The sequence below is a fragment of the Amblyraja radiata genome, chromosome 33 (genome assembly GCF_010909765.2).
Source record: "Amblyraja radiata isolate CabotCenter1 chromosome 33, sAmbRad1.1.pri, whole genome shotgun sequence".
Taxonomy (NCBI): Eukaryota; Metazoa; Chordata; class Chondrichthyes; order Rajiformes; family Rajidae; genus Amblyraja; species Amblyraja radiata.
The window spans coordinates 20467885-20484005 of NC_045988.1; the positions used below are offsets into that span (position 1 = coordinate 20467885).

At 45.7% G+C, this 16121-nt stretch overlaps 1 protein-coding gene across 3 annotated transcripts in view; it reads right to left on the reverse strand.

The window, feature by feature from the left end:
* The window catches only part of robo4 (roundabout guidance receptor 4), a 108524-nt gene that overhangs the window by 26237 nt on the left and 66166 nt on the right, over positions 1-16121 (reverse strand). For all 3 annotated transcript variants that reach the window (XM_033050007.1, XM_033050004.1, XM_033050006.1), the window contains exons 10-14: positions 15022-15193; positions 6958-7146; positions 2827-2869; positions 2613-2743; positions 908-1225 (exon numbers count right to left, since the gene is read on the reverse strand). In XM_033050007.1, coding sequence (XP_032905898.1) covers positions 908-1225; positions 2613-2743; positions 2827-2869; positions 6958-7146; positions 15022-15193 — 853 coding nt within the window. The remainder of the gene's footprint in view (positions 1-907; positions 1226-2612; positions 2744-2826; positions 2870-6957; positions 7147-15021; positions 15194-16121) is intronic.

A 16121-nucleotide genomic window follows, 5' to 3' on the forward strand; every position in this document is an offset into this window, starting at 1 on the left:
CCTTTGTTTTCTCGGCACTCTTTCAGCTGACAAACATACTGAAGCCAAGCATTGGATTACTCCATGAAGTCATGTGCACAGTGCCACAACAAGGAAGCGGTCTGCAGAATTCCAAGTGGCAGTTTCTGTAAGAAAAGCGAGTCAGTTGCTAGGCATCCGATGGAATGAACTACTTTGGAGTGTCTGAACATTTTTGCCAGCTGCTTAGAACTCGTCATGGATCAGCCTTTGGGAATTGTAAGCTTGTTCCCTGATTTTAAAATGTGACCTAATTTCCAACTCTACACCATCATATTACAGCCTAATGGTGTCTAATAAAGTGTGAGCCCTTGGCCGACAGTGATAATGGGTTCAAATCTCGCCTTGGCATTTTGAGCAATTTGTTTATTAAAAATAAGTCAATTGAGAACAAGACACAAAATAAGTCGAGGGTCCCTGGCTGAGGAATCCGATTATTGTTTTTTAAAAAAGTATTTTCGTAAAGACAACTTTGTTCTTACCCATTTTGTTCTTACCCATTTGGCTCCGACACATGAAAGATGCAGATAACGGATTATCGGAGGGATTTACTGCACTAGAAATATTATGTTAAGCAATGGAAGTAACTCAAGCAACTATGTCCGGTGGGAATCCTAGTAACTCGGCATGGCACCGGGAAGAAAGCAGCACATTCAGAGGATAGTGAGCATAAGGAACGAGCTGCCGGAGGAGGTTGTTGATGCAGGTACAATGACATTTCAAAGGCGCTTGGATAGGTATGTGGATAGGAAATGTTTAGATGGGCCAAATGCAGGCCAATGGGACTGGCCTAGGGGTATCTTGGTTGGCATGGATGATTTGGGCTTAAAGGCCTGTTTCCATGCTGTGACTAAGAGACACTTCCAGGCTGTGTGATTTGCATGCTCACCTTTATTGCAGTTTTTATCCCAGAATTCTACGTTTGGCCGCAGATAGGGCGGCATTTTCTGCGACGCCTTTACCACATCGTGACCATAGCCACTGATGTTGTTTCTGTTGATGTTGTTCTTCAGCAAAGGCAGAGGGCTGTGGTCTGGAGTCATCTGGACGCTGCAGTTGGATACGGTGGACCTCTGTGTGAGCGGAGTGCTGAACGTCTTCAGATCTTTGCCACTAACATCAGAGTAGGCCGTCCCACTCAGGCAGTTGTCAGGCATCAGTCCGGGCCGATGGACTCTCAGCACTGGAGTCTTCTCAAATGTCGAGCCTGCAAATGAAAGAGGCAGATTCAGAAGGACAGCCTAAAGTGCGTCAATTGACTGACTACCATGACAAGGGCGCATTACAATGATGCAATGATACTTTACAAGTGATAGGAGCAGAATTAGACCATTTGGCCCATCAAGTCTACTCCGCCATTCAATTATAATAATAATAAAAAAAATAAAAAATAAATGTATTATTATAATAATAATAATAATAATGGATGGGATTTATATAGCGCCTTTCTAATACTCAAGGCGCTTTACATCGCATTATTCATTCACTCCTCAGTCACACTCGGTGGTGGTAAGCTACTTCTGTAGCCACAGCTGCCCTGGGGCAGACTGACGGAAGCGTGGCTGCCATTCTGCGCCTAAGGCGCCTAAGGCCCCTCCGACCACCACCAATCACTCACACACATTCACACACATTCACACACAGGCAAAGGTGGGTGAAGTGTCTTGCCCAAGGACACAACGACAGTATGCACTCCAAGCGGGATTCGAACCGGCTACCTTCCGGTTGCCAGCCGAACACTTAGCCCATTGCGTCATCTGTCGTCCCGTGCGTTTATTGTCACATGTATCTAGGTACAGTGAAATTCTTCGTAGTGGATGCGCTGGAGTACCACTGCCCAAGAGCGGAACTTGCTATCAAAACATGGAGGGGACGGTGGACACAATTTTTTGTCGGCCACGCGCGCATGCGCACACTCACACACACACGCGCGCGAGGCTTCGGAGACTCAATCCAGCGCTAAATGCAGCTCAACACTGCCTGTCTCACCGGGTTAACCACAGCCCTGCCTGGACTGAGGGGACACCAGCACTGCTTCTCCGCGCTGGCCATATTTCCCGCAAGTCCAGGAAGGCTGTCGGCTCAACTGGCGGGACAGGCAGAGTTAGTTGGGTTTAGCGCTGTTTCTCTGCGCTGGCCCGTATGACTGCCGACCAAAGATCCTAGATCCTATAGCGGAGGATCTTTGCTGCCGACCTCTCTGGCCACCCGCGAGGGGGGGAGGGGGGGACTCGGGAGGGGGCAGGACAGCGCCGGAGACCCGGCCGGGATCATCCTGGCTGCAGATGAAGCGCAGGTCTGTGCCACATCTCCCTCCTCCAATCCAAAGATCTTATAGCGGAGCTCCGCTATAAGATCTTTGCTCCAATCCACCGCACTCTATCCTCAATCCCCCCCCCCCCCCCACTCCTCCCTCCTCCAATCATCGCGCTGAATCATGTCCCGCCTCCATTGCCTGCCGACCGACGTCTCTCTCCTCCAATCGGCGCCCTCGATCACCGGGTTTTAAAATCTGGATTACAAAAGCATGGAGGGGACGTGTCCCCCCTGGCCCCCCCGGATTTTCCGCCCCTGCCACTGCCGAAGACACTTACCTATTTCTCTGTACGTTTGGTTCTCCCAGCTGTGCAGCCAGAGAGGACGACGACTCCCCACACTGAGGTTCTTGGAGCAGCTGTTTGACTTCCAAGAGTTGGACAGCCAAGGCGAATCTGTCAGGTTCATCCTGGGTTAAATCAAGAAAAGGTTGTCAGATAACTGTTTAATGAGCAGCAAATGCAAACCATCACTCATCCTGGCACAGCTTACCTGTGTTTGATTATAATGTCGTCATTAGCCCACTTGTACATGCCTGCGAGGCACAAATAACATGAATTAGTGAAATGGAAATAATCCTTCCCCACATGGAAATTCAACAGTAGTCTAGTCAAGGAGTGCGACACAAAATGCTGGAATAGCTCAATGGGTCAGGCAGCATCCTCGAAGAGAAGGAATGGGTGACGTTTCGGGTCGAGGACCAAAATGTTATTCCTTGAGTCTGAAGAAAGGTCTCGACCCGAAACACCACCTATTCCTTTTCTCCAGAGATGCTGCCTGTTCCGCTGAGTTACTCCAGCATTTTGTGTCTATCTTCAGTGTAAACCAGCATCCGCAGTTCCTTCTGACACAAGAGTTGTGCCCTGTTGTGGGTGGAGAGGATGATTCTACTAGTGGGAGAGTCTAGGACCAGAGAGCACAGCCTCAGAATAAAAGGATATACTGTACCTTTAGAAAGGAGATGTGGGGGGAATTTCTTTAGTCAGACGGTGGTGAATCTGTGGAATTCATTGCCACGGATGGCTGTGGAGGCCAAGTCATTGGGTATTTTTAAGGCAGGAGAATGGAGTTGAGAGCCATAATTGAATGGTGGAGTAGACTCAATGGGCCAAATGGCCTAATTCTGCCTCTATGACATGAACGAGTGCTTTCCTCTGTTTCGATTTGGAACAATAGAATCATTACAACACTCCATCCAATGGCGAGTTTTGCAAAAAACCAATCCAATTGCTCAGATTTGTCTGGCTCTATTCTTGTTATGCGGCTATATCCGGTCAAAACTGATGCCAACCATAATTTGGATAAAACGTTACATTGCATATTCTGGGTACACACATCTTTATCACCAGGAATGGAATCACACTGAGATGTTTTGTTATCTGAGGTTCCCAGCCGCTAAAGCTCAGTACCAGAAGCAGGAAGTCTGACATTTTATTGTATTTGCAATTTTAAAGTTATTGGCCAGTTATCACACCAATGATTCACTGATACTTTACTGTCATGTGTACCTAGGTACAGTGAAATGCTTTGTTTTGCGTACAGCCTGGTAAAAATCATATAGCAGACCCCGGCAAGGCAGTACACAGATATCGCCACGTTCTGGTGCCCACAAAGTTACAATGGTTCATCAAACATTCCTATCTACTGCCTGCCACCAAATGCATTCAAAAATGCCTGTGAAACATGCTGGGTATCACTGAAAACCATCACTGCATCTCACCAGAGTGGCGTTAAGCACACATTCTTGTCTCATGACAATACAGTTATTATTCAGGAACTTGATTGTGGATGATCAACCATGATCACAGTGAATGGCAGTGCTGGCTCGAAGGGCCAATTGGCCTACTCCTGCACCTATTGTTTATTGTCTATTGTGTATTCCATCGCCCCCCCCCCCCCCTCCCCAACATGTTCACAAATATCTCAAACTGACTCCCAACTATATCATACGGTCATACAACACAGTAAATGGCCCTTCGGCCCACCACATCCATGCTAACCATTTTGCCCGCTTACGCTCATCCGATTTGCTCACATTGGGACTGTTTCCTTCTATGCCTTGCAAGTAATACTGTGACGATTAACTCCTTGAACGACGGAGGCCCTGCAGCAGACTGGGACTTACCTAGATCGGGAGCTGCTCCAGTACACTGAGCGCTTGGACTGGATTGTTTTGTAAATGCCGCCAAATTATGGCAATTCGTGCATGTGTGATCTATGCAAAAAGAATTTCACCGTGCAGTACACACGTGACAATAAAGAACCGTTGGACATTTGAAGTTTGATGCATCCCTGGTTTGAGCACTGACATAGGTCCAGTTTCAAAACAATCATGAAAAATCATGCGCTCTCCAAAATCTTTAGGGATTCAAGAACACAGTTTTGACCCCTCATGTTTCCATTGTATGGACTCCCCAATCATTTCTTGCGTCCCTTTCATCTTGGAGAATGCTTGGTACCTGCATTATTTGGTTAGGCAGGGGAGTCATTATTTTAAGAGGAATTGGCTGTGTCGAACACATTATCAGAACTGATATAAAGAACATCCCAAGGGCTCCCACATAGATCGGGTCTACAGTCTATCAGTAACACGCATGCTCCACCTAGTGGTTAGTCACGGTGGAACGTTTGCTTAATGTCGCGGATTGAGAGCTAGTTGGGAAAGTGGACTATGAGACGTTGATGTGCAGGAGGGGAGAAACAGGAGTGACAAAGGAAGCAGAAATAACAAGAAGGAGCGACAGAAGCAAAGGGAGGACAATATTCTGAGATGGGGCGGAGATAGACAATTATGGAAGGAAAAAGACGGATGGAATATAAAGGAGGAAAGCGGAGAAGCAGAGAGAGAGAGAGAGATGGAGAGAAAAGTGAAGGTGAAGGTGAAGAGTAAAGAAGAAAAAGAAGAAAGATAAAGAGATGAAGGGAACATCATTTTGTTTTCATTTGTTTGGAAACTCTCTTCATCAGCACCACAATAGAGAGAAGTTAACTTAAAAGATGCCCGATCAGTAAGGTTTTTAACGTTTCCCTCATGAAGGCTGATCCAGAGGATTAAGATGTGTGGGATTCACAATGACTTGGTTGTATGGATTCAGAACTGGCTTATTCGTAGAAGACAGAGGGTTGTGGTGGAAGGAAGCTATCCTGGCTGGAGGTCTATGACCAGTGGAGTTCCGCAGGGATCTCTGCTGTTTATGATGTATATAAATGACCGGGAATGCAGTAAATGTAAATGCAGATGGGTTGACGAGTAAGTTTGCAGACGACACCAAAACTGTTGGAGTTGCAGACAGTGAGGAAGCTTGTTAGAAGATACAGCAGGGTGCAGATGGGTTAGCTGCAGAAATGGGTGAAGAAATGGCAGATGGAGTTTCACCCAAGCAAGTGTGATGTGTTACACTTTGCCCTTAACAGCATTGAGTATCCAAGAGTATTTGGAGTCCAAGTTGATAGCTCACTGAAGGTGGCACCACAAGCAGAGAGGGTGTAAGTTTCATTGCCAGTGGCAGGGTACAAGAGTCAGGAAGTCATGATGCAGCATCATAATACTTAGGTTCGGCCACATTTGGAGTCAAGTGAAGTAATGTAATTGTTATATGGTTATATAGGTATATGGGACTAGGGGAGATTATGTGTTCGGCACGGACTAGAGGGGTCGAGATGGCCTGTTTCCGTGCTGTAATTGTTATATGGTTATATGGTTATAAGTTCTGGTGGCCCCATTACAGGAAAGATGTGGATGTTTTGGAGAGGGTGCAGAGGGGCCTGACTGGATTAGAGTGTTCCAGCCACATGAAGAGGTTGTATAGACTTGGATTGTATTCTCTGGGAAAGTCGGATGTTGAGTGAACTTGATAAAGTATATGTAATGATGAGAGGCATAGATAGGGTAGACAGTCAAAACCTTTTTCCCCCATGGTGGAAATGTCCAACAGTAGAGGGCATAGCTATAAGGTGAGAGGGGGAGAAAGTCTAATGGAGATGTACAGGCAAGTTTTTTTACACAAAGAGTAGTGGGGGCCTAGAGCACAATGCCAGGTAGGTGGTGAAGGCAGATATCATAGTGGCTTTTAAGAGGCTTTTAGATAGGCACATGGAAGTGTGGGGAATAGAGGGATATAGATTATGTAGAGGCAAGATTAGATCAGTTTAACTTGGCATCATGTCCGGCACAAACATTGTGCCCGTGTTGTTCTAAATGAAAATCTGAGCCTCTTCTAAAGAAGACACAAAGTGCTGGAGCAACTCACCAGGTCAGGCAGCATCTCTGGAGAACATGGACTGGTGATGTTTTGGGCCGGGACCTTTAGTCAGACTGATTGTCGGGGGGTAAGAAAGCTTGAAGAGAGGAGGGGCAGAACAAAGCCAGGCATGTAATAGGTTTATACAGGTGAGGAGGGCTTTTGATGGGCAGATGATTGGACAAAGGCAAGAGATGTAAAGACAGAAGGTGTGAGATAAAAGGATTGAAGAGTTGCAAGTTGTGAAGCTAGAGGATGGACCCTCTTCACGGTTGGGTTCCATCAACCTAGTTGTCCTCAGCTCTAATTAGCCCTTCGCCAAGTCACCAGTTTTAAGGTGTGCAGTGACGCTGATGATAAATTGCCATCAAGTTTCTCTCACCTTTGCTCAGCTTGTGTTTCTTCTGAAGGTGGCCCTGTTTTGCCCGGCGACAGTACAGACACACACTGAGCACCACCAGGATGACCCAGATCACGCTCCCAGCACTTGCAATGAACACCGGCTGCCTGACAAACTCCAGCAGCAGCCCAAAGGTCGAAGACTCCGATGACGTCTCCTGCCCCAAAGGGTCTAGGATTGAAAGAAAACAAGGTAAAGATTCACAACAAGAATACTGCCGGGATTAGACGGTATTATCTGCAAGGAGTGGTTGGATAAACTTGGGTTGTTTTCTCTGGAACTCCAGAGGTTGCGGGGAGACCTTATAGAAGTGTACACATTTTGAGAGGCATAGATAGGGTAGACAGTCACACGCAGACACAGACACACACATACACACGTGAACAGTGACACACACATGCAGATTCTGACACACACAGACATACACTCACAGACACACACACCCACACACACACAAAGACACACACGCAGACACACACAAACACACACACACACAGACACACACACAAACAGACAAAGACACACACGCAGACACTGACACTCACATACACACAGATGCACACACACACACACACAGATACACACAGACACACACATAGATGCACACACACATACACACAGATACACACAGACACACACACAGATGCAAACACACAGATGCAGACACAGACACACATACATGCAGACACACGCGCACACACACACACACACACACACACACATGATTGGTGCTTAGAACACGCTGCCAGTGGTGCTAGTGGAAGCTGATATGACAGTGACATTTAAGAGGCTTTTAGATAGACACACAGATTATGGAGCTATATGTATCCCATGCAGGCACATGAGATTAGTTTTCCATATTCAGCAACATATTTAGCACAGTGTGGGCTGAAGTGCCCGTTCTATGTTGTATGTTCTAAATCGCTAGTGTCAAACTGTGGGTAATTAGATCTAGTGGAGACTTTCATTGTGTTTTACGGGCCTGGATAGAGTAGATGTAGAGCGGATGTTACCTCTTGTGGGAGAGTCTAGGACCAGAGGCCACAGCTTCACAATAAATGGACGTACCTTTAGAGAGGAGATAAGGAGGAATTTTGTTAATCAGAGGGTGGTGAATCTGTGGAATTCATTGGCACAGATGCTGTGGAGGCCAAGTCATTGGGTATTTTTAAAGCGGAGATTGACAGGTTCTTGATTAGTACGGGTGGCAACGGTTATACAATACAATACAATACAATACAATACCTTTTATTGTCATTTGAACCTCACATGAGGTTCAAACGAAATTTGGTTTCTGCAGCCATACAAAAAAAGAACCAAGACACACACCAACACAATTCAATTCACATAAACATCCATCACAGTGAGTCCTCCTCACTGTGATGGAAGGCAAAACTTAAACATATCTCTCCCCTGCACTCCCCTCTCCCCCCCATGTCAGAGTCAAAGACAGAGTCAAAGCCCCCGGCGGGCGATGTTAAATGGGGGGGAAGGCAGGAGAATGAGGTTGAGAGGGAAAAATAGATCAACTGTGATTGAATGGCTGAGTAGACTAGATGGGCTGAATGGCCTAATTCTGCTCCTTTAAACTTACAAACAGCCTAATTCTGCTCCTCTGGCATGCACGTAGAAGCTGCAATGATTTTACTGCTCTGGTTCTGTAAAATTCTCCCACCTTTGGGATTATTCAGTCTTGTTTGTTTTACTTTGACCAGGGCCACAGATGTAAAATGGGATTGTGTTTACTGGTGGCCCATCCTGGGAGAGTGATGGAGATGAATGAGGGAGGTGAGCATGTAATGTACGCAATTCCTGTTCCCCCATCTCCAATCGAGTATCCAACATGATGTGAAATAACTCTGTCTCAACCCTGCGATGAATGATAAATGATTGTTTTCTGCTCGGCTCATTATAAAGCCGCAGAACAGCGCAGGGAGAATCAACAATGGATAAATGAATAGATTTTTCATTATTTAAACAAAATGAGATTGCTGCATTTCATAATCACATAAAATAACCTTTTCATGACTTGTGCAGGCTTCAATCCACCGCTTGTGAGATTAAGAATTACACAGGCAGCTTCAAACATGTATATCACACAGGCAGCATTTAATATCCCATGCGGGGAGTTGAACAGTTCAGACAAAAGGCCGCATTTTGCTCAGCACATCACTTGAAAACATAGAGGCGTTTCCGCCAAAATGAACTATTAATCTTCTACCAGAACATTATGTTGACAGTCGTAACTGAGCCATCAATCCTTCTTTTGCTGCTACTTGCCGCAGGAGACGAGTGCAAGGGGAGGGGACGAGAGACCTGGTATCAGATGGCGGGATGAGTGGAATGATGAGGTTGCTACTGGTGAGGACGGAGAAGGGAGAGGGAATGGTGTTGGGTCAGCAGAGGGTACTCCAGACTGAGGTACAAGGCTTCTGTTCAAAGGGATGGGAACTCCGAGTCAAGGGAGAAGAAGGCTGCCAGTTTCTGACCCGAACACACCATCACAGCCATGTGTGTTTCCTCAGCACTTGCCTGCACAGCCATCAAGTGCCACGTGGCTTCCAGCTCCATTCGCAATGCACCCATTTCAGGCCCGACCAGGATTTCAGGCACCTGCACTCAATCCACCGCTTCTTGCGACAGTTCTCCTTGTGTGCCCTGCATTCTACACGGTCCGCCATGCACCGGATCCAGCAGTCCCTCGCTCTGCCTCTCCAGCAGCTCCGGGGGCCTCACTCACCCAGACCTACAATGGACCTCAACCTCACTTTGTTCTCAAAAATGTCACCTGTCCATGTTCTCCAAGACTTAAGGGCCTATCAAACTTTCACGACCTAATTCACAACCTTTTTGACTCGTGGACATTTTTCATCGTGCTAGAAAAACTTGATGCCACGAGTACCTACGGCTAGCATCACGGCCTGCTACGCCTGCCTACGACCTCGTGACGACCATGCTGCGAGTATGAGTCAAGGGCAAACTCGGCAGAGGTCGTGAATTAGGTCGTGAAAGTGGGACAGGCCCTGAATGGAATATACTTGCTCCTCTTCCAGTCTTTACAAGACCTCCTACATAACCCTGAATTATCGGGAAGAACAGAGATAACCTTGCAGTGTTACCTTTAATTATGTAGCTGTTTCTCAGAAGCAAAGTATAGACAATTTGAACAACCACTTGATTTGGGCTCCAAACTTCAGACACTCGGACAAGCGTCAAAGTCCTGGGTTCGATCCTGACTACGGGTGCTGTCTGTATGAAGTTTGTACGATCTCCCCGTGACTGCGTGGGTTTTCCCCAGTTGCTCTGGTTTCCTCCCACACTCCAAAGACGTACAGGTTTGTAGGTTAATTGGTTTCGGTAAAGATTGTAAATTGTCCCTAGTGTGTCGGATAGAGCTAGTGTAAGGGGGTCGTTGGTCGTTACGGACCCAGTGGGCTGAAAGGCCTGCTCCAAACTATAAACTAATCTAGTCGCAAAGGTGGAGCACAGCCCAGAGATTATTCAAAAGTCTTCAAAGGCGGAAACATAAAACAGACAGAGACTACTACCAAAACCCCAAATTTATTGTCCTTCAATTCAGAGTGTGTGGGGTTTATACGAGGTGTGCTGGGGTATATGTGGGGTCCACTACAGTTTACTTCAAGACAGTGACTCCATTACTCCTTCATTAGCTTTGGGAGTGGGACATGGCACCTTCACAGAGGTATCAGAGACAGCATAAGCTACTCTGACTCATTAGTTTGGTACTTGCCTCAGAGAGAGAGCTATGTACATGCATCACTGAACATTACCACATAGGTACAGCATGTAGACAATAGACAATAGCTGCAGGATTAGGCCATTCAGCCCTTCGAACCAGCACCGCAATGTAATTAGGAGGGCAGATGGTGTGTGCAGAAGATGTGAGCACAAGAGTAAAGATGTTTGCAGCCCTGGGGAGACCACACCTGGAATATTGTGTACAAGGTCTCAACCCGAAGGAAGGATATTCTTGCAATGAGGAGAACACAATGCAGGTACACCAGGGTGGTTTCAACAAAGGGTGTTAGTCAGTTGAGAAATTAAGTAAATTGCTTAAATTTAGGAGAGGAGAATACCTTGAGATAATTTTAGTTTTAGTTTTAGAGATACAGCATAGAAACAGGCCCTTCAGCCGACTAAGTCAAACTCGTACATTAATTCTATAACTCGTTCTATGTTATGTATGTGCTTCCTACACACGGGGCAATTTACAGAATCTAATTAACCTATAAACCCGCACATCTTTGGGACGTGGGTGAAACCGGAGCACCATTGTCACAGGGAGAACGTGCAAACTCCACGCAGACAGCATTCGTCGTCAGGATTGAATCCGGGTCTCTGGCGCTGTGAGGCAGCAATTCTACTGCTGCACCACTGTGCTGTCCATACATCATCTGTGCCAAGATACAAAATTCTAGAGGTTTGACAGACTGGTCGCAAGGACCGTGTTTAAGAATATTTACTGCAGAACCAGACATGGATGTCTCAACATGAGGGGTTGGCCATTCAGGCAGAGGTCATAGGGAGTCATGAATCTTTGGAATTCACAAGTTCACAAGTTCTAGGAGTAGAATTCGACCATTTGGCCCATCAAGTCTACTTAGTAGGTATGTTGCAAAGCCTACCTGAAGCGTCGTTGAAGATCTGCTGCTGAGGTGTGCGCGATTTTGGCGCCGTTTAGAGGGGGCGGGTTTAAAACGCGATTTTCTCTAGGCTGTTCCAATCGAAAATGTTCAGCCTAGTTAATTATTAACGAAAAATCGCTGGAAGACCCCGTCGCAAAAGCTATTATTAGGTTTAAAGGCCTTGAATAATAGTTATAGTAGTTTAAAAATCAATCTCTAAACCCGCGACCGCCAGCAACCGCAGCGTCTCATAAAGCAAATAGCAGAAGTTAGGTTGTATATTTTTACATTAAAAAGGGCTTCTAAAGGTCCCTTTATACAAAGTTTAATATTGCGAGTAGCTTAATTTGGGCCCATTATATCGCGCAGTATTTTTCTCGGCATTTGGGGCACAAATCTACCGCAATGTGAACGTTCTAAACCAGCGCGTTCCACAGGGGCCCACTGGAAAGCTGATTTAAATGGGCATTTATTTACAGCAATTGAACACTAAATTCCTTCCATTTGGCCTATAAATTAATGTAAATGAGATTTAAAAATCATGTTTTATTGTGAATTATTTGTGAATATTATTTGGACATTTAGGCTATTTAAAAATGTTAATCATTTATTAAGAAATGGATAGATGTTTAGATCTAGTAATTGAAGTCTGAAATTAGCTACAATTAGGTAACTAACTAATTATATGCTTTAATTTCAGGTCATCCAAGTAAGATTATTTTATATTTGTTTCAGAATGCTTCAATCTATGATAACTGAAAATTTCATTCAGTTCTCTTAATTTTTAAGAAAGTTATGGGCTTTTGACTGTTCACGATCACAGCTTTTTTGTTATGTCCATAGAAAATCAATAGGGAACAAGATGCTCATTTCCCAGTATGAAAATGGCCATAACTTTTTAAATACTTGAGATATGAAAGTGAATTAGGTGTCAAATTAAACTTATTTTTATGCTTTATCTGATGGGATAAATTACAGACTTGATTTTTAAAATCTCAAAATTTTGTTACATTGCTATACTTAGCCTTTCAATCGTGGCTGATCTCTGCCTCCTATCCTATTTTCCTGCCTCGCCCCCATAACCCTTGACACCCGTTCTAATCAAGAATTTGTTTTATCTGCCTTAAAAATATCCATTGACTTTGCCTCCATAGCTCTCAGTGGCAATGAGTTCTACACATTAACTACCCTCTGACTAAAGAAGTTCCTCCTCACCACCTTTCTAACAGAGCGCCCTTTAATTCTGAGGCTATGACCTCTGGTCCTAGACTCTCCCCAGCAGTGGAAACATAATTTCCACATCCACTTTATCTATGCCTTTTGTTATTCTGTACGTTTCAATGAGGTCCCCCCCTCAATCTTCTAAACTCCAGCGAGTAGAGGCGCAGTGTCATCAAATGCTCATCATATGCTAACCCACTCATTCACGGAATCATTCTTGTAAACCTCCTCTGGACCCTCTCTCCAGAGCCAGCACATCCTTCCTCAGATATGGGGCCCAAATTTGCTTACAGTACTCCAAATGCGGCCTGACCAGCCTATTCTGGGAATACAGCCAATTCTACCTCCAAGAAGTAGTGGAAGCTCTGTGAATGGATATATTCAAGACAGACGTGGTAGTTTCTCTTTGATACCAAGGGAAGCAGTGAATATAGGATTAGTACAAGAAAGTGGTGCCAAGGTAACAGGGTAGCCGTGTTCTTACTGACTGACAACACAGGTAAGAGGGATTGAATGGCCTCCTCCAACTTCTATTTCGTACATTATATATTATTTCAGGAGTGGCCCGTTATAAATAGCCAGGACACCTACAGGCAGGTGACGACAGCAGCCTACAACAGCCTTGCAATCCAAAAATGACCCATTTATTCCTAGTCTCTTCTTTCCAAGCTTCCATCTAGGTCAGTACATCACCCCCAACCCACATGCTGTGATTTCTCTTCATTAACTTTTTTACACAAACTTAGAAGTCTTCTAGATGTCCATGCATACCACATCCTCTGGGTCTCCTTTACATTCTGCTTGTTGCAACTTCAAAAACTCTTTACCGTTTTGTTTAATGCCATTTCCCTTTAATAAATCAACGTTGACTCCCCCTCCCATTTCGAATCCGACCTTTCTGTCCTGGGCCTCCTCCATTGCCAGAGGGAGGACCACCGCAAATTGGAGGAGCAGCACCTCATATTTCGCTTGGGCAGTTTGCACCCCAGCGGTTTGAACATTGACTTCTCCAATTTCAGGTAGTCCCAACTGTCTCCTCCCCTTCTCAGCTCTCTCTCAACCCTCTGGCTCCACCTCTTCCTTTCTTCCTCCCCCCCCCCCCCCACCATCACATCAGTGTGAAGAAGGGTTTCGACCCGAAACGTTGCCTATTTCCTTCGCTCCATAGATGCTGCCTCACCCGCTGAGTTTCTCCAGCATTTCTGTCCACCTTTGACTCCGCACAATCCTATTATTGTTTCCTCATGTCCTGTTACCACTTCCTTAATAAATAATACCAGGGTATAATTGGTGGGTATAATCTTTCAAGGAATAATGTACTAATTAGAGCATTAACTAATTTTTAATTAAAGCAGAGGGCCTAATTATTTACAAATTAATTAACCAACGGAGGATAGATAACACTCAGAGCAAACTAGCTGGGAGGAATACTGAGTCCTACAGTGGAGAAGGAAGGAACTGCAGATGCTGGTGTAAACCTAAGATAGACACAAAATGCTGGAGTAACTCAGCGCGACGGGCAGCATCGCTGGAAAGAAGGAATGAGTGACGTTCCGGGTTGAGACCCTTCTTCAGATTGCCTGTCTGTCCCGCTGTCTGACACCGCCTGTCCCGCTGAGTTACTCCAGCATTTTGTGTCTATCCCTCAGTGTAGTGTTCATTTAGCATCAGCAGAGATATAGTCAGTAATGCAGTAAGTTGGGGAGTATGGTTAATGTGCTGATTTAACTGTAGAAACACAACTGGTTGGGAGTTTCTAGGAGTCTACAAAACAGATAAAGATTCTGTCTCACATGGCTCCATAAGACATTGGAACAGAATCACACCATTCGGCCCATCGAGTCTACTCCGCCATTCAATCATGGCTGATCGATTTTTTCCTCTCAACCCCATTCTCCTGCCTTCTCCCTGTAACCTGTCACACCCTTACTAATCGACGATCTATCAATCTCTGCTTTAGAAATACCCAACGTTTTGGCCTCCACGACCATTTGCAGCAATTAATCCACAGATGCACCTGCCTCTGGCTGAACAAATTCCTCCTCATCTCCATTCTGGAGATTGATCTGCACAAGTGACAGAACGAGAGAGGTTTGGGTGGGTTGGCAGAGAGAGAGACAGAGAGAGAGGGAAGCAAAGCTGGTGTCAATGAGCCACTGGCCTTTCCCTGTGTACTGACCTAGGTAGACATACTGAGGCTTGGTGTGCGCTCCGATCCCCGCACCGTTGATGGCTGCGATCTGCACTCGGTACTCAATCCCAGAATTCATGGCAGGGATCTCCAGCTGGTGCGTGCTGCTGTTCACAGTCCAGTTTCTGTGGTGCTGTGTGTCATTCCCCAAGCACCAAACCTAGCACCAAGGAAAGAAGAGAAAGTATTTTGCATCAACTGTGCAAGAATGCAAGCAAATCATATCTTGGCATCATGTGTAGGAAGGTTTAGACCGAAGATAGACACATAATGCTGGAGTAACTCAGCGAATCAGGCAGCATCCCTGGAGAAAAGTAACAGGTGACCTTTCGGGTCGAGACCCTTCTTCAGACTGAAGGCTCAGTCTCGATCCAAAACGTCACCTGTTCCTTTTCTCCAGAGATGCTGCCTGACCTGCTGAGTTACTCCAGCATTTTGTGTCTATCTTGGCGCCAGGTTTGGGACAGACATTGTGTGGCAAGGAGCTTGTTCCTGTGCTGTACTGCTCCATGTTCTATGTTGTGAATAGGAGGAGGAATAGCATTGTCCAACCGGCCCACCATTCAACATGGTCAACCATACTGGCCTCAACTCCTCTTCTATGCCAGTTCCTCAGAAGCTTCACTCCCCCAATCTTTCACAACTTTATCTCTACCCTGTTAAAATATTTCCATTCATCCCTCCTTCTCGGAATTTGACGTGAGTGAGCCACATTCTTTACCTGCAAGGGTAATGTGGCCTCAAGTCTTGCAGCAAGTAGAGGCACTGTCCCACAGTTCAAGCTGCCGACGTTTAATCCTGGCCTCTGGTGCTCCAGTATGTGTAGAGTTTGCACTTTCTCCTCAATACTGCAAGAGTTTGCTCCAGATGCCTTCGTTTACTTCCACATTTGGGTGGCACAGTGGCGCAGCGATAGAACTGCTGCCTAAACAATGCCAGAGATTCGGGTTCGATCCTGACTACAGGTGCTGCCTGTACGGAGATTGGACGTTCTCCCTGTGGCCGCGTGGGTTTTCCCTGGGTGCCCTGGTTTCCTCCCACAATCCAAAGACGTGCAAGTTTGTTGGTTAATTGGCTTTGTAAATTGT